Source organism: Aphanomyces invadans, assembly GCF_000520115.1.
Source record: "Aphanomyces invadans strain NJM9701 unplaced genomic scaffold supercont1.2, whole genome shotgun sequence".
Lineage (NCBI taxonomy): Eukaryota > Oomycota > Saprolegniomycetes > Saprolegniales > Verrucalvaceae > Aphanomyces > Aphanomyces invadans.
In genome coordinates this window covers 672903-694604 of record NW_008580147.1, presented here as the reverse complement: position 1 = coordinate 694604, position 21702 = coordinate 672903, and the positions used below count along the sequence as shown (strand labels likewise).

Here is a 21702-nt window from a genome sequence, read left to right as displayed (position 1 = left end):
CTGAGAAGAGTTTGTGTGGCGGTTTTGCCCTCGGACTATTTATAGCGTACCATTCCCGTGCTAAAATTACCACTTTGACGTAACACCCCATCAAGAGTGCTTCGAAAGCAATGCTGGTGACACATCCGTTCCAGAAACAAACAACCAGTGTTTGGTTAAGGTGGAGGAGGCCCAATACACTTGGCGATCGCCGCTTCCGTAAACTCCCACAGGCGCTTCGCCAGCGCTTCGTCTTGCCCGAGTGCGTTCGACTCGCCGACTCGTGCAATCGGAACGAAGAACTTGCCGTGCAGGTTCTGCTGTTCAATGTCGGGGTGCGTGGCGGCATAGAGCTGCGTCTTAGCTCCATCTTCGGTCGACATTTGAAACGGCCGCATGATGAGCCGCACGAAGCAGTTGGTGTGCCGCATCAGCTCCGACACGATGACGCCAGGGTGCAGCGTGTTCACAAACACATTGCTTATGCCCCGCGCCGCCAACCGACGGTCAAGTTCCCGTGCAAACAAGATATTTGCGAGCTTCGACTGGCCGTACCACGTCCAAGCCGAGTATGCCCTGGCATCGTTAAGCGTGTCGAGGTTGATGCCTTGAGAAGATACATAGTTGTGAGCAGCGGAGCTTACGACGACGATGCGGGAAGGGGCGGAGCGCTCCAAGACGGGAAGCAACCGAAGCGTGAGCGCCATGTGGCCTATGTGATTGGTGGCGAACTGGGACTCGAATCCATCAGCCGACAGCGCGAACGGCGGCGCCATGATACCCGCGTTGTTGATCAGGATGTGCAACGGCAGATTGCGCGTCTTGAACGCTTCCGAGAACGCATGGACAGATTTCAAACTCATAAGATCAAGCTCCATGAACTCGACCTTGGCGTCCGGAGCGATTGCCGCGATGGACTGAACTACCGGTTCGGTCTTTGCCTTGGAGCGACACGCCAAAATCACGTGACACTGCTTCTTGGCCAGCTCACGCGCTGTGATGAGGCCAATACCAGCACTGGCCCCCGTCACGATCGCAACTTTGTTGGCCAGGCTGGGGATGTCCTTAAACGAAAACTTCGGTGCCATCGGCGTCGCTTGTTTCATTGTTTCAAAGTGAACTTGCCATGGCCAGGTCAGACAAAGATTCGTCAGACTCGACGCAATACGAATCCACAACAAGGCGAATAGGATTGGTCAAAAGTTCATCCATGGAAATATTTGATTGGCTTACAAGAATGAATAGACCAGGGTTACGTGGCAATGTATCCAAGAAGTAAAACTTTTGATTGGCTAAAATTCTAAAGGGATATTGTGTTGACGTGGCCACTTGGATAAATATCTGTCTAATTTATCCAGACAACGGAAATTCTGTTACGAAAATCCCATTTCTTGGTGGAAGATGCGCCGCAGGCCGCTCCTGCCTACGCTTGGTGCGGCCCGTTCGATGCGTCGGCCCTTCTCGACAAGCGTCGTGTGCTGTCTGGCAGTGCATGTTATCGGGTGGAGCTCAGAAGGGGTTAATGCAACTGATGTTGCTCGTCACCACGGCGGTGGTGCAATGCAGTGCCCCATGGAGAAGTGGATGAGTCCGTTGCCTGATGCAACCACATGCCTCCAACGACCTACAAGGTCCCCGACGCCATCCCACCAAGGCACTCACGACACCAATTGGCTGCTGCAAAGCTTGACGGATGTGTCTTCATTGTTTACCAACACGACGCTGTTCGATGTCCTCAGCCAACCCACCGATTGGGTTGAAATCCAAGTATGTTTTACGGCGTGCGTCATCGACACATGGAAAGCTGTGGTCGCATGGATCTATCTCGCTAAGTTGTTGTCGATTCCAGTGCTGACAGGGCTTCTCATGGTGATGGAAGCCCTGATGCCGCATACTCGCTCGCTCGTCCACTCAGCGTACCTGACGTTCCGCTCGTTGGACCCCGTTCATCAAGCCACCGCTGTTGTTATCACCCTCGGTGTGCTTATAACGTGGCGCAAAGGATATTTTGCGCGTGTGCGAATGGCATGGAAACGGGTCAAGCTACGATGGCGGCAAGCTCAGCGAAATTTCCGGCTGCAAGTCGCAGCCAAATCGAAAGTCGCCGCGTACATTCTCCCCCACGCCATCTACGCGATGCTCTGTCACGTCATTGCGACTCTTTCCCCCGCCCCCGTTCTCGCCCTCCTCTCTCACGAAGTGATCCTGGTCTGGCTCGCAACGATCTACCCCATCATGATGTCCATCCGGGCCGTGAGGACCCATCGGTATACCGATGACCCCGCCGCCGTTTACTTTGAGCGATCTCTTCGCTACTGGATCTTGTGGGCGTTTTACCTGACCAGTCACTCTATCGCGACTACCCTCGTGCCTCACTTCATTGTTTTCTACTTCAAGCCGTCAATTCTTCGCATCAACTTTCTCCTCAACTGGTTGCATCACATGCACGGAACTCGAGTGCTCTTGGGCTTTGCGGTCAACTATGTGTTTCCACATGGCGCCACGTCTGGTTTCTCCCCGACCCGCTCGATGTCTGTCATCGCGGCCCCGCCTGCGCACGCTGGCATCGTATTCCGCACCTTGACTGCCGTTGGGCTCATCTCAACCCGCACTGCCAACATCATGCGCGACGTGATGGCTCAGGGTCCTGCCATATTTGGACTGGTCTTCCTCGTCACGCCCGGCTTTCTGACGAAAGTCGGCTGCGATGCAGTTGCCCTCGCGTTTCCAGCTTACGTTGTACTCGGTACGTTGGCGCGACACCAACGCCGCACGCACGAATGGTGGGTGTGCTACTTCGTAGTTGTGGCCATCGTCGAGTACTTGTTCGACGCGATGAGCGGTGTGCTGTGGTGGGTGCCGTTTGTATACCACATCAAACTGGTCGGAATGCTGTGGCTCCAGTTTCCATATTTTCGCGGGGCGCAGACGCTGTTCGACTTGTGCTTTCACAGCGTCCTGATTGACCCAAGGCGGGCCGCGACTCCTCCTCTGGAACGAATAGATCATGCCGATGGTCCCACCGAAGCACGCACATCAAGCCATATCGAAGTGTCATAGTAGCTGTGAGCAGTCTGTGTGGCTCGAGCACTTTTGTGCTTCATGGACTGAGCGGTCGTATTTTGGTCACGGCTTCGTCAGAAGTAGCGTCGAGACGTGTCAGAAACTTAAAAACGTATGTCATTAGGGCTGTTCCGCCAGAGAATGCCAGCTCTAGTTCTGCTGGTTCATGAGGGAATTGATTTGCTTCAACTCGAGAAGCAACTGTTCCATGTCATGGTGCATTTGTTGCGTGTCTGCATGCTTTCCCAAGGCCGACATTTCTGCAATATATTTCTTGCGCGATTCAATGTCGTCCAGCACTTGCGTCCGCAGTTTCTGGAGCTGTTGGAGAGTTGTCATGGGTCCTCCTTGACGTTTGGCATCCAAGTGCGACAGCTCTTTGTCCAACAGATCTGCGACACGAATACATTCACGTTCGAATGACGATGGAGTTGGTGAGAACACACCAGAGCCAGGCAGCATTTCTCGAGGTAGGATCGTCCCTGCGGCATAAGTGAATCGCTGTTGCAACTTTTGCTTCTCCGCTTGGGAGCCTGGATAGCTGCGAAATATTGCACTTAGAGCGTGCACGGCCACTGCAAAAACCAAGTACCTGGCCACGGTTGGGCGATACCCCTCGACACTTCGCTTGATTTGACCGAGCTCTTTGTCGATCATGTCCTTGTGGCGGCGATGGACTGGGATGGCGTCGATAGCGTGGGATTGATTCTACGACAAACGAAGTACCGTGAAGGGTGGTGTAGCTGGATCCGTTGAGATACCGTTGGGTGGTTTCCCACGGTTGGCACCTTGACCGCCCGCGCCGTGTTGGACGATGCCCAGTTGTTTGAACGAGTGTCCACGCCGCTGCCCCCTCCAGGAATGAACGGGCCAGCGGGGGCATGCTGCTTTGTCGTTTTTACCTCTGCACACAAACGATGAGTTTCCTGGACAGAAATCGCTCGCAGTACTGGGGTAGTTGATGACTGGTTTGGCGTTGCCGCAATACAATTTCTTGAGCAAGCGTCCTGCTTCCGTGTCGCTGCCAAACGCTCTATACACATGACACATATGACGTCTTGACGTCATTTTGCATGGAGTGCGGCATACCGCCATGCTTCTGTTGCGACGACATTTCCCTCGGGCTCGGCTTCGTTGTTCATGATGCAGTGTGCGAAACTGAAACGCATGGCGGTTTCTTGGGCGTGGAATATATCACACGTTTGAAATGTCGCGTCGCCGTCTGTGGCGACGAAAACCACGAGTCCTTCAGTGCATCTTGGAGACTCTGTGCTGCTCATTTGACCAGGCACGAGCGCGCAGCGCGCGCATGATGCTGGCTGGCACTCTACGCTGTCATAGTACGATTCCCGCTTATTGCACCTGGCGTCGTACGGAGAAAGGCGGCTTTATTTTTGCCCACCAGCCAGCATGCCTGCGGTTATTTTGGGGTGTGGGTATTAATAACGCATGCTGCACTTTGACTTGGGGCAGTGCAGTTCTGCTGGTTTCGATGGCTTACATGCACGACATGGGATGGTCGATGATGCCGTTCTACAATGGCACCGCCCATCATCCTCTCAAGATACACCCGAACCCCCACCACGTCCTCCACCCCTCTGGAGACGACGTGGGTGGTGGCTCCGCAGGTCTCGACACAGCTCATGCGTGTACAGAACCTGGGTGCCATCACGTCTTTGAAGATGCCCAGAGCCTGAAAGATCACCTGACGCAGCACACTTGGGGGCCGCACACGATACAAGTCGCTCCAAACGGAAACAAATCGTTTGTGTGTCTTAGTTGCGGTAAAAGCGTGACCGATCGCAAGGTGCGCCGCGTCTCTCGGTCACGACAGTTCCACTAACCGATCGGGTGGATGTGCTGTCTAGGTCCTGCGAAAGCACCTGCTGACCCACCAAGAGAAGCGCTTCTTGTGCTCGTTTGACGGGTGCGACAAGAAATTTTACGAACGAGCCAAGTTGAAGCGGCACATGTTGGTGCACACGGGGGAAAAGTCCTTTGTATGCGCCTTCGACGGTTGCGGCAAGCAATTTGCTTACAAAGCCAACTTGAAAACCCACTTGCGAACACATACCGGCCTCAAGCCGTTTGCTTGCATGGTGCCTGGGTGCAACCGAATGTTTGCCCAGGCGTCGAACCGGAATTCACACATGCAAACTCACAATCGGCCGATGGCTGCGTTGTCACCGCCATCGTCGACTCCACAGCCTGGTATCCATCGCAAGAACTCTGGCTCGCCCCCGGTCTTGCAGCCACAGCACTTCCACCAAAGCGTCGACGACATGCATTCGCTTCTCGACCACGTCGATTCAGTCATGGAAGACATGGCGTTGCCAACCGCGTTCAAAGCCATGCCCATGCTTCTACCAGGGCCGACAACGGCCCCGACTGTCCTTCCTCTTCCCTTGCAAGAACTCTTGGACGAACACCCGGGTAGCAGCATGTACCAAAGGATCCCCACACCGCCGTTTGTGCGCGACAGGCCGCAGCAACTTCCTCTCAAGTTCAAAAAGACGGCCGCCAACGGCGAGGATCTCGTGGCACCGCTCGATCTGTCCATGGACGGTCTCAAGTCGAGTGAATTGTACTCGATGTTGCCAACACCTGGGTCCTTTATTGGAAACTCTGTGTTCAGTTTTGAAGCATGAGCAATGGATCAAGGCGGCCCCTGGCATCCACTCGCTCTGTGCTGTTTTGGTATAGTTAGTTGATACATTGACCACATAACTCTCCACCTTGACAAGTTGCAGTTGCAAAGGTCCTGATAGCTATGTCGTGTCGCTCACCGACTCCTTGGCGTCGGTGCCAACATCGATTGTCCAAACCGCTCCTTTTTCCTTGAGCAGCTTTTGCAACGCGGATCGATCTGTTGACGACACAGTCACGCCATTCGACGCGATCACTTCTATCTGCGCCGGTGCCACGGCCGCAACTTCGTCTGCATCGTACAAGTACACGGCACATTTCCACTTGAGCTCGTCGAACCCGCCGCTAATGGTGTCCAGCGGCACTTCAAATGTCCGGACCGCAGCGTCGCCTTTTCGACGCAACGACAAACTCACCATCTATCGAAAGAATTGACATCTCGTCCAAGAGCGGGCGGTTGAGTTACTTTGGTTTTGGTTGACGTCAGCGACAGTGACGACCGCAAGCTCGAAAAGCCCAGCTTGGACGACAGTTTTTTCATCAGTCCTGTGCCAGATATCGACCCTGCCAGGGACCCCGACCCCGTGCGACTGGGGGGATGGTGGTGATGATCTTCCGTCCCGGCACCATCGCTCGTGGCACTCGCGGTTTCCCACGACTCTCCGTCGCCATCCGAGCCGCTCGTGTGTTCACCCTCGCTGACCGTGCCTCCTGCCGTTCCCATCGACGCATGCAAGTTGCTGAACGAGTTGCGGTGCAACTTGGAAATCGACGCCCCTGTCGGCGTGAGAACTCGAGTGGAAGCTGCGCGGTCATCGTGGTCCGACTTGTCTTTCGACGATGACCAAGCAAACTGGAATTTGAGACCTGGCACCTTTTCTTTGTGGTGCTGCGCGTGGCTGGCAATCGTGGCTTGGGCTGACAGCGCCGCCTGTTCGGCCATCGACAACGTCGCTTTGTTCGACATGTCGTCAAAAATGTCGAGCTGGAGCTTCCGTAACCCTGCGAGCATCGCCGCTTTATCAGCCGTGTGAACGAGGCTCTGGTATTCGGCAAACTCTGGCGACTTTTCGGTGAAGAGCGCGTGGTGGAGCACGGCCTCGTTGACTTTTTGGGCGAGCGCTGCTTTGCATTGCTCCAACACATGGGCGGATTCTTCCCGGACGCTGGAGGTTCTCGCGTCCCACTGGACATGGTTTGCGTGAATGTCCTTGACCAGCACGTCCAACAGCGAAGTGCACACAATAGGCTTTTGCGTGTTCTCCTACAAAATGGCTGCATCAAACGATCGCGACTTCTCGAAAACGACATACAAAATCCACAGAGCCCAAGATTTGTTGGGTAGTGATCGAGCTGGACGGAATGGAAGGTGCGGTTCGTGCGGGCACAGGAAATGCTTTGGCGAACAACGTGGCGACTTTTTCGTCATCGAAGGGAACCTGTCGGTCAAGAATAGTCGTGAAGTGCCAGTGAGAGGTGGTCCAACACGTACAGTGGACATGCTGGACGAAGGCGCTTGCACCGATGTAAAGTCACCAAACGAAGTCATGGCGTCGGCAGGGGGCGACGATTCAAACTCTCCAAAGTCATCGTCGCCTCCAAATGTGGTTGACAAGGGAGCACCAAAGTCGGAGAAGCCGTCGTTCGATTCCACGGCGGAGATAGCGGCCGAAGAAAAGTCCCCAAAGTCGCCAAATTCAGCGGGTGTAGTGGTCGCAGCTGAGAAATCTCCAAACGACTCGCAAGGGGCTTGAGGAGACGATGAAATATCGCTAAACGCGGGCGATTCGCCCTCAAACGCCCCAAAGCTCTCTCGCTCGCCATCCGCATCCCTGAACTTACTCGTCGATGTAGCTACTTGAGACGTGGCAACGTCGAGCCACGATGTTGTCGCCTGCGTTGCGACGACGTTTATGATTGCTGCTCTGGTCGACGTGGGGACGCTCACAAAGCCGTCCAAGTCGTCTGTGTCTGGGGTTGCTGAGGCCCATGGGTTGTTAGTGTCAATGGGAGGGTTGTCGTTTTGGACGGGCGCCGATTGAAAGTTGAGCCATGGAAATGCTGTGGCGGATTTTAACTCTTCTTGCGCCAACACTTCGAATGGGTTGTATGTGCTCGAAGGGGGGGGAGCTGTCTGGAACTTTGTCATGTGTGCAGTGGACAAGGTGTCCGTTGGACGAGAGATGAACCGCGAATTCGACGATTCTTCAGCAGATGCATCAGTGGTCGAATCCGGGAATGCGGAAACGGGAAAAACGAGGCTCTTGGGTACAGGTGGACTTGAGGTAAAGGCATCACTTGGTACTTCGACAGCTGACGAAGGGGCTGCAGGTGCGTCATCGGCGACACTTTGAACATCGCCACCACCAGACTGCATAACGTTGGTAGCAATGGCCACGTCATGGGGAGCCAGCACAACAAAATCATCCGGAGTAGTCGCGATTTCGGAGGGAGCAGCACAATCCAAGGACAAATCTGACGTATCCTCGATGTCGGCATCAACGGCATTAGCGCTATAGGATTCTTGGGACAGTTGAACGAGAGAATGGGGAGAGTCCTGTTCAAACGATAATGCATTCGAGGCGCATGCGATTTCGCATTCACTGGAGCAGTCTTGGAGGTTCTCGCGTGGAATAGTCTCCTCGCACGCTGAAGAAACACCGAATACATCGCTCACTGTGCCACCAATGGCAACCACCGCAGGGGTATCAACGGGGCAAATTTCGCTTGGGATATCAGGTGAAGTTATTTCGATGCCTTCGTTGGCTGGAAAGATGCGCTCACCATCGATTTTGCCGTCGTCGGTGGAAATGGATTCTTCTTGCATTGCATTGTGGTTTGTCGAGGCATCCAGTGAAGGAAAATCGAAAGCGGCCAGGTCTTGCGACGCTCGAGTGATCGTTGAGACTGGCAACGCAAGCACTCCTGTCTCGCCATGGCTGTCATCGAAGTTCGAATCCAGCAAGCTCTCCTCGTGCCCTGATGCCTCTGTTGACTCATTATCCACCGAGACAGAGCTCTCAACTGCAGGGTCGTGTAATGCCCAATGGTGTTGAGTTGTCGTGGTTGGGGCCATGTGCATGTCGTCCTCAACTAACAACATGGGAACAACACCGTCGTTGTAAGTGGCGACTGGTTGGGGTGCATCGTCTTGAGCATGCTCTTCACATTCATGCAAGTCGTCTTCGACAGAGAAATGATGCGTCGTAGTGAGATCGACGCCGCACTCGAAGCTGGCGTCGTGATGGGATACCTTCATCTGCGCGCGTTCTTCAAGCGGGACCACTTCGGTGGCTTGAGATGCGCTGTAGTCAGCATCTTTGTCGTTAATTTCAGCATGTTTGTTTGACACATCTGATGTTGGCGCCGACGGATCTAACGAGTCGTTGCACGACACATCCACAGACAACTCGTTTTGCGAGCCATCAAGAACAGCTGACCCATCATTTGCCACATTTTCCGCATATTTTTCCGTGTCCGCTAAGTCGGGACGGTACGAAGCATGCGTTGCGCCGACTTTGTCGTGAACGTCACGAATGCTACATGCACTCGTCACTTCATCGGCTGGGGCTGCCTCGGCACATCGATCTACAAAACGTCGACGAATGTTCAGGAGTTGAATTGTCTTTGTGTTGGAGTCACCTGCTGCTGAGGGATGTTCGGCCGCTTTGAGAATGCCCGCATTTTCACTCAAAAAAACATCACCATGGCTAGCTTCGATAGAGATTGACTCAGCCTCTTCTGATGCAGGCGGTGTACATCTCAGCTCTTCATCAGCAACGGGTCGAACATCGACGTGGGCTTCGTCGAGGATGGATGCAGCATGGGAATTGCCACCTGGCGAGGGCGTCGAGGCAGCAACATCGAGATTGTCGTTCCAACCATGTTCAACCGCCGAGAGAGGTGGTTGCGTCAGCATGCCGCTTGATGCTGTTTGCGCAGTGGAGAGAAACTGTGAAAACGGTGACAACGGAGCCTCAACATATCCAGTCGTGTAGTCACCACGGCGGTCTGTCAGATCGAGGAAGTTCATAGAGTCGGATGGGGTGTGAGATGGTGGATTTGCGAAATCCGTGTCCATGTCGAGAAAGCTCAACGAAGTGGACTGGGAATGTGCCATCGCCGTGGGATTCGCCTCGGGTGGGTAGTCGAGAAACTCTAGCGATTCCGACGCTTGGAACTCCTTTGGTGGAAGTGATGTGTTGGGCGTCGTCAAGGAATCATCGTCCACAACACTCATCGTTTCTTCGCCAATGACCAACGGAGGAGTCGAAGGTTTGGACTCTGCAGCCCACAGTGCAACGTCCGGCGACGTGGGCTTATCTTCCGGTTCGACTTCACCCACACTCGGTTGGGAATGAACTGAATCTGACGACAGATCCTCCTTGTTTGACATTGCATCTACCACTGGTGCAAGTCCGTCTTGGTCGTCTTCTCCAAAGATATCATCCAAGTCCTTGTAAGGCGAGCTGCCGCCGGCGACGTCCATGGCGTTTGCTTGGGCGACGAAGCGGATTGCCTCTCACAATTAAAGCCGAGGAGTCCTGAATTATTCGGAAAACCTGTATATTGTTATGCTTATTCGGATAGTCACCCACCGCATGAAAAAGACATTTTCATGGGAAAGATCGCGTACTTCGACTGCTCCGCTGGCGCTGCGGGAGACATGATCCTGGCCAGCCTCATTGACGCAGTAATATTCATTCTATGCGCCATTAGTGAAGTCTCTAAAGGATGTTGCAGGGTGCGCCGTTGGATGCTATCAAAGCCGGCTTACTGACCATTCCGGCCATTCGAGGTGAATGGGACATCTTGACTGAGCGTGTATGGCGAGGCACCGGGTTGATTGCTGCTACAAAGATCCACGTGTCGTCTATCTACGACCATGAGTCACTGCCGGCACCTCAGCATGGTGAGGCGGCAGCAAACGATGCTCCCCATGAGCAATCCAAGCAAGTGTTCCAAGACCACGACGACCAAATCCACCAACGTCATCACCACGATCACGACCATCATCATGGTCACAGCCATGACCATTCACATCACCACGACCTTGAGAACCATTCCCACGGGTATGGTGGTCATAATGGTTATGTGAACGACTCTTCACATGACCTCTCCTATAGTCCCAACCATGACGGCCACGTCGACCACGAACACCGAAACTACCGCACGATCGCGGCTATGATTGATGCAAGCGAGATGTCGCCGTGGGTTAAGGAGAACAGCAAGCGAGTGTTTCACTGCTTGGGAGAGGCCGAAGCGTCTGTGCATGGCACCACGATGGATAAGGCAAGTGAAAGTTGACGAGCATTTCCAGAACGAATACTTGCGTTGTAGGTGCATTTTCACGAAGTCGGTGCAATCGACAGCCTCATTGACACGATTGGATCCGTCCTGGCCCTCGAGCTGCTGCACATTGACGAAGTACACTGCTCATTCCTTCCGTTTTCCAAAGGCTTTGTGCGTTGCACGCATGGAGTGATGCCAGTCCCAGCCCCGGCAACGCTGCGGTTGTTTCACGGGATTCCGATGGGGCCCGCGCCCAAAGGGTTCGTCAATACTTGCACATCTTTCGATTTATTGGGGTGTTGTAGTGCAGTGGGGGAACTCGTGACGCCGACGGGCGCCAGTCTCATGAAGGCCCTGGCCCGAACCTTTGGCCAGCCACCTCCATTTGTTCCCATTGCTTTGGGTAAGGGCCACGCCTTGTTACGCCGCAGTTGAGCTAAAAAGTTTGTCAAAAGGCTCTGGGGCCGGGACCAAGGACTTTCCGAATCACGCTAACATTGTGCGCGTCGTGATTGGGACTGCTGTGGACCCTAGCACGACGGTCGTCAACGCCAACTGGACACCCGTGCCTTCCCCCGAGCTCATTGGAACCTCCGACACCACCATTGAACACGTCAGCGTCTTGGAAACCAACGTGGACGATATGAATCCACAGGTTTGAGCAAGCACGCGATGTTTTCGACGACCTATTCATTTGTTCAAGGTGTTTGGACATGTACAAGAGCGGCTACTGCAAAAGGGGGCGCTCGACGTGTGGGTTCAACCGATTCAGGTATCGCATCTGTCCTTTCGACTTCCATGTTGACAAGTCTGGTGAAGATGAAAAAGAACCGACCGGCTACCTTGATGAGGTGTGTGCGGCATCATGTGGGTGATCGACGGATTTGACTGTGCTCTTTTGATTGCTACAGTGTGCTGTGCCACCACCACCAGGTTGGAGACTTGTCCACCATTCTCTTCGAAGAGACAACGACACTTGGTATCCGTCGGTGGGTTCAGCATAGCTTGAGGTTTTTGCTTTCCAACACTACTCTGCGGTAGACAAACCATGGAGCGCATAACGCTTCGCCGTGAAAGGATCGACGTGGCCTCGCAGTATGGCACTGCGTCCGTGAAGGTGCGACAACACCTTGCAATGCACGGCGAGAACGATCGAGTGTGTAGATTGCATATCTGAATGAACGCGTTGTGAACGTCCAGCCCGAGTACGAAGACTGTAGAGTACGTTGAGATGACCTCAACAATTGGGAAGGCTCATGATAAACTGTAGGCGTTGTCGCTGGCTACCCAAACACCCCTCAAGACAGTCTTGGCTACGATCAGTTCGCTAGCTATGGAGAAAGCGGGGTCGAAGTCAAAGGTAGCTGCCCGAGACCAGCCGTAGCCGGCCACATGTGTGCTCTCGGTCATGAGGTCGATGGTGGCAGTGTCTGGGCTGTGAGTGGAATGCACGATTTGCTTGAGACACCACAATCCGGATAGATTGTAATGACGTTATTCAATTGGCCAGCAAGACAGGCTGTACGGATACGGTGGTATTCCCTGGTGAACTGGCCCAGAGGGATGCTGCAGAGGCGATGGTTTTCGACGATCCGAAAGGGCAAGACACTGTCGAGCGCTCGATGGCTGGCACGGCAGCAAAATGACCATATCGTGAAACAAGCTAAACGAGAGGGACTCAGGTCGCGAGCCGCGATTAAATTGCGTGAGTTGAACGCGGTAGGAGCATGCCTCCTTCGATCAAGTGGATGATTGTGTGTCCCGAGTAGAAGTACAACCTGATTCGCAAAGGCAACGTAGTCCTTGACCTTGGAGCAGCCCCGGGTGGTTGGTCGCAGGTGTGTTTTGCGTCTGTGTTGAGCCACACACCTCACAAACCACGTTCAGATTGCAATTGACGAATGCCGCAAAGGAAGTCCATCATCGACACCTGCCGATGCGCCTGTCCAAGTCGTGGCCGTCGATTTGCTACCATTCGATGCGTTTCCTGGTGTGGGCGTGGTGGTGGGGGACTTTCGCCTTCCCGAAGTGCGTGAAAAGATTGCAGTCCTGATGAACGGACGGAAAGCAGATGTAGTCCTTAGTGACATGGCCCCATCTTTCTCCGGCATCAGCTTCCGAGACTGCGAGGAGCAGCTTCGTCTGTGCCAAAATGCCTTGCGTATGGCCAGGCTCTATTTAAAACCTGGCGGGCGATTCGTGGCCAAGATCCTTCGGTCACCCGCGGGCGACCAATTCCGACAAGAAATGAAGCCGTTCTTCACCGACGTCAAGACGTTCAAACCAGATTCGTCCCGCACGGAATCTGTTGAGATTTTTGCAGTCGGTTTGGGCTTTCGAATCCCGCCTCCGTCGTCATAACTTCGGATGCATGCAAACTTTTACTCGTTGTATGTTGCATTCGACGTGAGGCCGACATCCACTTCTCTGTCAAGAAGTCGACGACATTAGGACAGCACTCCCGTCGAGTTAGCGACTCTCCAAGGAGAGCAGCGAGGCTGCACTTCGACTGCATGTACGCATCGTCGACGCATGCACGTTGATACGATTTTGTTGGATTTGGTAAAGGGTGTACATAGTGCACTGGCGAAGGCAGCCTATGCAACCTGCGACAACGGTCCCAAGATGCTGATCTCAGTTGACACTCGATGCAGAGTTGCACACTCAACGCACCCAGTCTGTAGGCGTCGCATGTTGAAAGACAAAATAGGTAAGCGCAAAAATGTCTCTATGGGTGCTTGATTACTTCTTACGGAACATGCCAACAGCAACAGCTAGAACCGACACTGCAACCGCAGCGGCAATGTACACGGGGGTCCAATCCTTGGCAGCGGCGGTAGGCTTCACCGGAACAGAGGCGGCAGGAGTCTTCTGGGGAGCAGCAGGGGTAGTCTTCGTGGGGGAAATCGGTGTCGGCTTGGTTCTGCATCAACATGACAACGTCAGCGACTCTGACGTGTGCATGGCACGTGCCACAACAACGCCGAGGCGGATATAAATGTATTAAGAATACGACGCGCCTGCGAGGCATGACGACACACAGATATGCAACTTTACACGTCGGTCAACGCCGCCACGCCAGGCAAAATCTTGCCTTCGAGCAATTCCAAGCTTGCTCCGCCGCCCGTGCTCACGTGGCTCACCTGTTGCACACGTTCATGAGTTTCACTAGGACAAGCAGGAATGCACTATATACCTTGTCTTCAGTGTCGTACTTGACACAGCACGTGGCTGTGTCGCCGCCGCCAATAATCGTGGTCGCACCCGCCTTGGTCGCTTCCACGACGGCGTCCATAACGTTCTTCGTGCCTTGGGCTAGTCAGGAAAAGTTAAGAAAGCATTCGAATTCTCAGTGCCACTACGTACCAAAGGCGTCGAACTCGAACACACCCATGGGACCGTTCCACACGACCGTCTTGGCACGACCAACGGCAGCAGCAAAGATTTCATTGGTCTTGGGACCCACGTCCAAGCCCAACCAGCCTTCAGGGATGCCTTCCGAGTCGTCGACGACGCGAGTTTCAGCATCGGCAGCGAACTTGTTGGCAATCACAAAGTCCACAGGTAAGTGGAGCTTCACACCACGCTCTTTGGCCTTGGCCACGATGTCTTCGACGATCTTCGCTCCATCTTCATCGAACAGAGACGAACCGATATCCATGCTGTCGATCACCTTCTTGAACGTGAACGCCATGCCGCCGCCCACAATCATTTCGTCAACCTTGTCAAGCATGTTCATGATCAATTGGATCTTGTCAGCCACCTTGGCACCGCCCAAAATCGACAAGAAAGGACGTTCAGGGGCATCCAACGCTTTGGAAAAATACACAAGCTCTTTGTCCATCAAGAAGCCAGCGGCCTTCACGGGCAAGTCGCAGCCGACCATGGAGCTGTGGGCGCGGTGAGCGGTTCCGAACGCATCGTTCACGTACACATCACCCAACTTGCTCAAACTAGCACGGAACGCAGCGACTTGTTCTTTGGTTGCCGAGACCTTGTTACCGTCCAAGTCCTTGCCCTTGCCTTCTTCTTCAACGTGGAAGCGCAAGTTTTCCAACAAAATGACCGACCCGTTTGCAGGGTTTTGACAGGCAGCTTCGACTTCGGCACCCACTGAGTCGTTCAAAAAGATGATTTCGCGGTTCAGCTTCTTCTTCAACAAGTCCGCCACGGGCTTCAACGAGTACTTGGCGATGGCCGACCCGTCCGGGCGGCCGAGGTGGGACATCAGCACCACACTCTTCGCGCCATTGTCGAGCGCGAATTGAATCGTTGGCAAGGCGGCGTCCACACGTTGGGAGTTGGAGATTTCGCCGGTCTTCTTGTCGAAGGGCACGTTAAAGTCTACACGCATCAAGACGCGCTTGCCTTGGACGTCAACATCTTTCAAGCTCAACTTCACCATTGTCTGCACAGGGGCGCTTTCTCAAATGACGAGCGGCTGGCGCCCTTGAGTGCCACAAGCGTACGTTAAATGTAGTTTGTACGGTTGAACGTATTGATCCTCTTGAAGTCGCTATTAAAATTCAACTGGTGCGTGGCAGTACAAAGGTTGTACGTTCCACCATGGATGACGTATCTTTGTCAATGTAGACTACGTCATCTGATTGGCCATAGCAATTCTCAATCACCAATCAAACATTAGGGATGCGGATGATCTATCCATGGATGCGCGGTAATTGAACGCGAGGAAGGCCCTGGCACGCATCGTGTCATCATTTTGGATTAAATCCCCTTATTGGTTACTCTCAAAAGCATCCCAGCCTCCCCGAAGTACCGCTAGTGACCCCTTATCTTTGAACGGAACTGTGTTTGATGGATATATTGCTTTAAGGGCTCTGAGGAAAGTATTGGTGGAAATGTGACAATCCAATGCTGCGTCTCATTGGTAAAATAGTTCAAAATATAGCAATTGGATTGGTCAATAAAAGTGACGTGTGATTGGCTTCCCTTCACGCCACGCCCAACGTACTGGTATTGCCATGGAAACCCTCAATGCGTGGGTTGCGGAGGCGGTGCGGCACCATCTCGGCGAAGATTACGTGAGCCAATACTACAGCAGCCGCAACCAAGTATGCCCAGGTTCCCACTTTATTGCGCTTTGCTGTAGGAGTAGTCAGCTAACTCGTAGTTTGCTAGCTCGAGGACGAGAGAGGGGAGCCGACCTGGAAGTGTTTTTTGCCAACCAAGTGTTCAAACACCACATTCGTGCAATGCACGAAACAAACCAGCCCAGCGACACTCCGCTGCGAGTCATTGTTAAAACGCCGTACGGTCTCGTGAAACATGAGGAATACGCAACTACCTCCACCCTTGCCGCCGCCCTTGTCGAACACATGTCCGAAGCAATGCAACCCCTCGTGGCTGACATTCGCCATGACAATCGAGGGATGATAAAAATCACGACGAAGATGCACTTGGAATGGCACACGGTCATGGGACGATTCCCGTGCTCGCTGTGTGGCCTGTACTTCAATGGCACAAAGGGGCTGCGAGTGCACCGGGAAATTCAGCACAATCACTCGTACGTCCAAGCTCGCGATGATGCCGTAGCCGCGAGCAATGTCCAGATTATTGCGTATACGGCTCCTCGGACGATGTTGCACCAGTGGACTGAATCGGCCAAGGCAGCAGAGCGCAGACGTCGAGACCTGGAACCTGGCCTGGATGCAGCCCGACGAGGCGACATTCCAGCTCTTCAAGCGCTCCTGCATCAAGGTTGGGATGCCAAAAGCACGCGCGATGTGCACGGTAACGATGCCATGCTGTGGGCCGCGATCGAAGGACACTTGGGCATGTGCAGATTCCTCCATGAACAAGTGGGGTTAGATGCGGCTGCATTACAAGGAAAGCTTGGTCGAAATGCGCTACATTGGGCAGCACGAAACGGTTTCCGTCGCATTTGTGAATGGTTAATCAATGAAGTGAAGATTGACGTCGACTGCGCAACGTTGGACGGGACAACTCCACTGCACTATGCAGTGTATGGCCAGCATTTGGACATCGTGCAATGGCTCGTGTACGTACAGAAGATTTGATGTGCATGCAATTGCGAATACGACTGAGATCGCTGGTGTAGCGACATAGGGTGTGACATCCACTGCCTGAACGTGTTTGGTTGCAACGCCTCCCAGTGGTGTGCCATGACCGGCAATGTTGACATTCTGCGCTTCCTCGTTGAAAAAGGGCTGGATTGTTCCGTTCTGAACCGCAACGGACACAGTGCACTGCACAAAGCAGCTCTGAAAGGCCACGATGACATGTGCATGTGGCTCGTGCGACCTGTGTCCGAAGGTGGTGGTGGCCTCCACCGACGGCACATGCAACCTGACGACGAGGGGTTCACACCCATGATGTTTGCATCGGCAAATGGACATACTCAACTGGGCCATCATCTCCAGGCAATGCACGATGCCCTGACAGCCCCTGAAGCATAGGTCGACCCATGGAGACGACTAAGTCCTTCCATGAAGAAAACTTAATCGTATCGTGGGAGATTTTGGCCAATCAAAAAGTAATTAGAAGATTTTGTTGACACAGCAAGAAATGGTGGCGACGGCACCGAACCCCGACGAAGGGAGGGGACAGCACTTCCGGACACTGGAGCTGTCCGTCAAGAAGTCGGGTGTCGCTTCAGTTGGCGCTCTGCTGACCTCGCTCCTTGTAGGCACCGAGTGACTTTGTCCTGCTTCCTCCTTATGTTGTTGATTTTCGTAGGTCACGCGTACGTTGCGAAAACGATGCACACGTCCTACAGCGGCATTTGTGCTCACCCTGCTGATGTAGCGCTTGAAGTCGCGAAGACACGGCTTCAAGCACAAGGGCCAGCTTCAACTATTGTCACTGCCAATACATCGACGGTACTGCGAGGATGGTGCGTCAGTTCTCTTCATCCAGAAGTTCTCGTAGGTCAACTACTGCCATTGCACGCACTTCCAGTTCTCCAATGGGCTCATGGACCACATGATCTCGAAACAAAATAGTCGCCTTTTTGCCGATGCCACGACCAAGACTTTCCCATTCGCGTGTCCAGTTCATAATGCTCCAGCTCCGGTGCAACTGCGAGGCACGCTGCACGCGCTCAGCCACATCGTTCGGACTGAAGGCGTCAGCGCTTTGTATGCTGGCCTGCCACCTACGTTGCTCATCGCTGTCCCTTCCACGGTCTTTTACTTCACGTCGTACGACCTGCTGCATGCCGCTGCCAAGCGACAGTACCCAGACCATGCTACACTTGTTCCTTTTGTCGCCGGCAGCCTTGCCCGATGTGTCGCCGCCACAGTCGTGTCACCACTCGAGCTCATTCGAATTCGAATGCAAGCAACGGCCAATGCCGGCTCCTTCGTGGCAGTCATCCGACGAAGTGTTGCCAGTGGAATCTTCACGCTGTGGAGAGGCCTCGTGCCCACCCTAGCTCGCGACGTCCCATTTTCAGCCATGTACTGGGGCTTATTCGAAATGGTGAAGACGCACTTGACGGCGTTGCCTGCGTTGCAGGCGAGGGAGAACTCGTCGCAAACTCAGCTTGGGATAGCGTTTGTGTCAGGGGCATGTTCTGGCGCGCTCGCGTCCGTCGTCACTCAACCGTTTGACGTAGTCAAGACAAAGCAGCAGATCGAAACATTTTCGTCGATGACAGAACCAACCAAACCGCCAAAAGTGTGGCGCCTGATGCGGGAGATTGTTCAGTCCGAAGGTGTGGGTACGTCACTCCTTCCTCACGAGAAAACATGAACTGATGGATGCGCGTCGCTTAGGGGGGCTCTTCACCGGGCTCAGTGCACGCGTGGCAAAAGTCGCCCCGGCATGTGCTGTCATGATTTCGACGTATGAAGCAGGCAAACAGTACATGAATGTTGAGTAGGCTACATGTTGAAGCTGATTATTCCCCACGTTTCAAGTCGTTGTCTCTCCGTAATTTGCCAATTTTCGTCAAGTTTTCCCCCAAAAAGTTGAATTGAGATGTCTGGATTGGCTAATAATCCACCAATGAAATGATCCAAGCTTGTCTGACATGGTGGATCTTGGAGAAGCCACTTCGGATTTGTACTCCCCCGTGCCGCTCGTGGCGAAGATTGGATGTCTGCAGGTATCCGTTGCATAGTTCCGATCGCTCTGTGCCTCGTCGCAGTGCGATGCGCCAATGCTCATCCACACATGCGTCTGCCAGAGCACGACCCGATCCCAGCGATCCACGGGTTGATCTCGCGAGCGTTGGGGCCGCATTACCTTGACCAAGTACAGTTCTTGTGTCCTTCATTGTTGCGCAAACGCAGCACCTCATGAGTCTTGTAGATTGAATTGAAAGTGACCGAGAAAGATGTGCGTGGCCATGATATATCGTCGTTTGACGGACACAATGGCCGTCTCCGTGTGATGGGCTCGAGTGCCACAGCGATGGGGTTTGCCTTGCATAAGTACCTCAAGGACGTTGTTCACACACAAGCCGACTGGGATAATCACGCCTTGGTCGTCCCACACACCCTCCCTCTTCCCACCGCTCCCGTCTCCATCGCAAAGAATACCAAGTTCACGTATTATCTCAACGTGGTCACGACGAGCTACTCGTTGTGGACGTGGGATTGGCCGCAGTGGGAAAAACACATCGACTGGATGGCACTCCAAGGGATCAACTTGCCGCTGGCGTTCACCGGGCAGGAAAAGATCTGGCTCGAGACGTTCAAGCGGTACAACGTGTCGACCGGTGGTATGCAGCACTTTTTTGCCGGCGCGGCGTTCCAAGCTTGGGGTCGGATGGGCAACATCCGCGACAGCTGGGGTCCGTTCGGTCCGATTCCGTTGGACTTTATCGAGGATCAGTACCGCCTTCAGCTGCGTATCCTGGATCGCATGAAGGAATTCGGCATGCTTCCGGCCCTTCCCGCGTTTGCCGGCCATGTCCCCGCCGAACTCGTCGAGTTATACCCTCACGCAAATGTGCGGCAGTCATCGCAGTGGGCTGGATTTCCAGAGAAGTTTACGTGTGTGCACATGCTCGATCCAACGGACCAACTTTTCCTCGACATTGGGCGGACCTTTATCCAAGTGCAAACCCAACTCTACGGCGGGTATACATCTTCAGTGTACCAAACTGACACGTACAACGAGCTGGTGCCCCATACTTCAGACCTGGCCTACCTTCGTGCGTCGTCGAAAGCTGTGATCGACAGTATGTTGGCAGCAGACCGGAATGCCGTGTGGATCATGCAAGGATGGCTCTTCTACTTCATGAAGGACTTCTGGACCAACGACAAGATTGAAGCGTATCTTGGTGGCGTCGCCAACGACCGCCTCATCATGTTGGATCTGTGGACCGAATCGTTTCCAGTGTGGAGTCGGACGTCCAACTACTTTGGCAAGCCATGGATTTACTGTCTGCTACATACGTTTGGCGGCAACTTGGGGCTTCATGGGAACCTCCCCAAGCTAGCGTCGGACCCGATCACGTCCTTGGCGGCAAGCAATGGCCAAATGATTGGCCTCGGGCTCACCATGGAGGGCATTTTTCAAAACTACATCGTGTACGACCTCGCGCTGGAGATGGCGTGGCGCAGCCATCCCATGCAGTTAGATGCATGGATTCAGTCGTATGTTCACCAACGGTATCGTTGATTTCCCTGCGGCCAGGGTTTAACTGCCTGCATGTAGATACCATGTCGTGAACGAACATGCACTCAAGGGGTGGGCATTCTTGATGTCGTCCGTGTATCGCGACGAAGGACTGGTAGGGTCTCTAGCGACGACTCGCCCTCGATGGCACCTGGCCGTGAACGACACCGACTCGGACGGCAACTTGATGTTGCCCAAACGACTCACATCGAGCGCTGTGCATTCGGCATGGAGAGAGTTGATTTTGGCCGCAGCTGATGGCCAGTTGGCCGACGTCGACGCCTTCCAGCACGATCTTGTGGATGTGACACGACAAGCACTCAACAACATCATGGTTGAGCAGTACGTGACCCTCGTCAAGCTGTACAATAGCCCGAATGTGGAGGCGGCAGTCGTATGCTCGGCAGCAAATCATATCATGGTCCTGCTTGAAGACATGGACGCGATTCTGGCGACCAACTCGGCGTTTCTATTGGGCCGATGGATTCGAGATGCCAAAGCACGAGGCACACCCGCAACTGCTGGCTACTTTGAGTACCAAGCTCGTAACCAGCTGACTCGGTGGGGCGTCGGAGCGTTGAACGACTACGCTAACAAACAGTGGGCCGGCTTGGTGGCGCAATATTACGGCACACGTTGGCGCATTTGGTTGATGGCTGTGTGCGACGCAAGAGAAGCTGGAAAGCCCACGGACGATGACAAGATCGACAATCAATTGAACGACTTCGAACTGAAGTGGCAGACCCAAACGGATGCGTTTCCCACTGACCCCGTTGGCAACTCCATCGAAATCGCGACGACATTGTACGCCAAGTACGGCAACATGTATCGCGTGGAACTGCTCGAGGTTCGCGACACCGACGCCAGTCTCCAAGACTTGTAAATAAATTCTCATGCAGTCGCATCTTTGTCGATCCTTCACTGTTGTGGGGTGTTCACAATCCGTACATAGCCCAGCAAGTCCATCGTAGTCCGGAGCGAGGCGAGAATGACTTGTTCGTGAGGTGCACAGTTGAGTTGGCACCCTACAAACGTATCCACGGCGGCGATCGGTGCTTGTTCGGACGACGTTTGAAATTTTGAACCCCCACATGGCGAAATATTATTTCGACC

At 53.8% G+C, this 21702-nt stretch overlaps 10 protein-coding genes across 12 annotated transcripts; 6 read left to right on the top strand and 4 right to left on the bottom strand.

The window, feature by feature from the left end:
* Window positions 1-155: 155 nt before the first annotated feature.
* Window positions 156-1067, bottom strand: H310_01073 (hypothetical protein; the record flags this gene model as incomplete). The annotated part of the gene is made up of 1 exon (XM_008864091.1): window positions 156-1067. The coding sequence occupies one exon, from the start codon at window positions 1065-1067 to the stop codon at window positions 156-158; it is 912 nt and encodes a 303-aa protein (XP_008862313.1).
* A 286-nt stretch (window positions 1068-1353) lies between these two features.
* H310_01072 (hypothetical protein) lies at window positions 1354-3322 on the top strand. Its single transcript, XM_008864090.1, has one exon. The coding sequence runs from the start codon at window positions 1381-1383 to the stop codon at window positions 3037-3039; it is 1659 nt and encodes a 552-aa protein (XP_008862312.1). The 5' UTR covers window positions 1354-1380; the 3' UTR covers window positions 3040-3322.
* Window positions 2128-4420, bottom strand: H310_01071 (hypothetical protein). Its single transcript, XM_008864089.1, has 6 exons — window positions 4132-4420; window positions 3993-4075; window positions 3804-3946; window positions 3635-3750; window positions 3489-3583; window positions 2128-3434 (listed from the first exon to the last, which is right to left on the bottom strand). Exons 1-6 carry the CDS (start codon window positions 4320-4322, stop codon window positions 3193-3195), a joined length of 870 nt encoding a protein of 289 aa, XP_008862311.1. The 5' UTR covers window positions 4323-4420; the 3' UTR covers window positions 2128-3192.
* Window positions 4421-4567: 147 nt separating this feature from the next.
* H310_01070 (hypothetical protein) lies at window positions 4568-5690 on the top strand (the record flags this gene model as incomplete). The annotated part of the gene is made up of 2 exons (XM_008864088.1): window positions 4568-4849; window positions 4911-5690. The coding sequence occupies 2 exons, from the start codon at window positions 4568-4570 to the stop codon at window positions 5688-5690; spliced, it is 1062 nt and encodes a 353-aa protein (XP_008862310.1).
* Window positions 5691-6090: 400 nt separating this feature from the next.
* Window positions 6091-10195, bottom strand: H310_01069 (hypothetical protein). The gene is made up of 4 exons (XM_008864087.1): window positions 9331-10195; window positions 7181-9276; window positions 7002-7127; window positions 6091-6952 (listed from the first exon to the last, which is right to left on the bottom strand). Exons 1-4 carry the CDS (start codon window positions 10175-10177, stop codon window positions 6101-6103), a joined length of 3921 nt encoding a protein of 1306 aa, XP_008862309.1. The 5' UTR covers window positions 10178-10195; the 3' UTR covers window positions 6091-6100.
* Window positions 10196-10306: 111 nt separating this feature from the next.
* H310_01068 (hypothetical protein) lies at window positions 10307-12510 on the top strand (the record flags this gene model as incomplete). The annotated part of the gene is made up of 12 exons (XM_008864086.1): window positions 10307-10381; window positions 10432-10760; window positions 10815-10980; window positions 11029-11240; window positions 11286-11383; window positions 11436-11635; window positions 11684-11752; window positions 11800-11831; window positions 11892-11969; window positions 12022-12097; window positions 12145-12201; window positions 12251-12510. The coding sequence occupies 12 exons, from the start codon at window positions 10307-10309 to the stop codon at window positions 12362-12364; spliced, it is 1506 nt and encodes a 501-aa protein (XP_008862308.1). The 3' UTR covers window positions 12365-12510.
* On the top strand, window positions 12497-13380 carry H310_01067 (ribosomal RNA large subunit methyltransferase J). The gene is made up of 3 exons (XM_008864085.1): window positions 12497-12699; window positions 12750-12818; window positions 12868-13380. The coding sequence occupies exons 1-3, from the start codon at window positions 12544-12546 to the stop codon at window positions 13339-13341; spliced, it is 699 nt and encodes a 232-aa protein (XP_008862307.1). The 5' UTR covers window positions 12497-12543; the 3' UTR covers window positions 13342-13380.
* Window positions 13381-13689: 309 nt separating this feature from the next.
* Window positions 13690-15445, bottom strand: H310_01066. Of its 2 annotated transcripts, XM_008864083.1 has the most exons (4): window positions 14347-15445; window positions 14177-14295; window positions 14038-14123; window positions 13690-13903 (listed from the first exon to the last, which is right to left on the bottom strand). In XM_008864083.1, exons 1-4 carry the CDS (start codon window positions 15383-15385, stop codon window positions 13723-13725), a joined length of 1425 nt encoding a protein of 474 aa, XP_008862305.1. In that variant the 5' UTR covers window positions 15386-15445; the 3' UTR covers window positions 13690-13722. The 2 variants fall into 2 exon arrangements, with proteins under 2 accessions (XP_008862305.1, XP_008862306.1); XM_008864084.1 differs by having other exon boundaries at window positions 13690-14123.
* A 517-nt stretch (window positions 15446-15962) lies between these two features.
* On the top strand, window positions 15963-17417 carry H310_01065 (hypothetical protein; the record flags this gene model as incomplete). The annotated part of the gene is made up of 3 exons (XM_008864082.1): window positions 15963-16062; window positions 16120-16999; window positions 17060-17417. 3 exons carry the CDS (start codon window positions 15963-15965, stop codon window positions 17415-17417), a joined length of 1338 nt encoding a protein of 445 aa, XP_008862304.1.
* A 109-nt stretch (window positions 17418-17526) lies between these two features.
* Window positions 17527-21652, top strand: H310_01064 (the record flags this gene model as incomplete). 2 transcript variants are annotated; one of them, XM_008864081.1, is made up of 9 exons in its annotated part: window positions 17527-17643; window positions 17698-17704; window positions 17767-17840; window positions 17890-18682; window positions 18738-18840; window positions 19014-19069; window positions 19151-19218; window positions 19276-20582; window positions 20629-21535. In XM_008864081.1, 9 exons carry the CDS (start codon window positions 17527-17529, stop codon window positions 21470-21472), a joined length of 3369 nt encoding a protein of 1122 aa, XP_008862303.1. In that variant the 3' UTR covers window positions 21473-21535. The 2 variants fall into 2 exon arrangements, with proteins under 2 accessions (XP_008862303.1, XP_008862302.1); XM_008864080.1 differs by having other exon boundaries at window positions 19014-19218; window positions 20629-21652.
* Window positions 21653-21702: the final 50 nt, after the last annotated feature.

Excerpts from the sequence above, each read along its gene's own strand:
- H310_01072 (XM_008864090.1), top strand. The coding sequence starts at position 1,381 with ATGCGCCGCAGGCCGCTCCTGCCTACGCTTGGTGCGGCCCGTTCGATG.
- H310_01071 (XM_008864089.1), bottom strand. The coding sequence starts at position 4,322 with ATGAGCAGCACAGAGTCTCCAAGATGCACTGAAGGACTCGTGGTTTTC. Across the intron at positions 3,947-3,992 it reads ACCAGTCATCAACTACCCCA|AGGTAAAAACGACAAAGCAG; the intron begins GTACTGCGAGCG and ends GTTTGTGTGCAG. Across the intron at positions 3,435-3,488 it reads AGAAATGCTGCCTGGCTCTG|ATCTGTTGGACAAAGAGCTG; the intron begins GTGTGTTCTCAC and ends TTCGTGTCGCAG.
- H310_01069 (XM_008864087.1), bottom strand. The coding sequence starts at position 10,177 with ATGGACGTCGCCGGCGGCAGCTCGCCTTACAAGGACTTGGATGATATC. Across the intron at positions 9,277-9,330 it reads CGAACATCCCTCAGCAGCAG|ATCGATGTGCCGAGGCAGCC; the intron begins GTGACTCCAACA and ends GACGTTTTGTAG. Across the intron at positions 7,128-7,180 it reads CTTCGTCCAGCATGTCCACT|GTTCCCTTCGATGACGAAAA; the intron begins GTACGTGTTGGA and ends CTTGACCGACAG.
- H310_01067 (XM_008864085.1), top strand. The coding sequence starts at position 12,544 with ATGCTGCAGAGGCGATGGTTTTCGACGATCCGAAAGGGCAAGACACTG. Across the intron at positions 12,700-12,749 it reads AATTGCGTGAGTTGAACGCG|AAGTACAACCTGATTCGCAA; the intron begins GTAGGAGCATGC and ends TGTCCCGAGTAG. Across the intron at positions 12,819-12,867 it reads CCCCGGGTGGTTGGTCGCAG|ATTGCAATTGACGAATGCCG; the intron begins GTGTGTTTTGCG and ends AACCACGTTCAG.
- H310_01066 (XM_008864083.1), bottom strand. The coding sequence starts at position 15,385 with ATGGTGAAGTTGAGCTTGAAAGATGTTGACGTCCAAGGCAAGCGCGTC. Across the intron at positions 14,296-14,346 it reads GTTCGAGTTCGACGCCTTTG|CCCAAGGCACGAAGAACGTT; the intron begins GTACGTAGTGGC and ends TTTCCTGACTAG. Across the intron at positions 13,904-14,037 it reads GTGGCGGCGTTGACCGACGT|AACCAAGCCGACACCGATTT; the intron begins GTAAAGTTGCAT and ends ATGTTGATGCAG.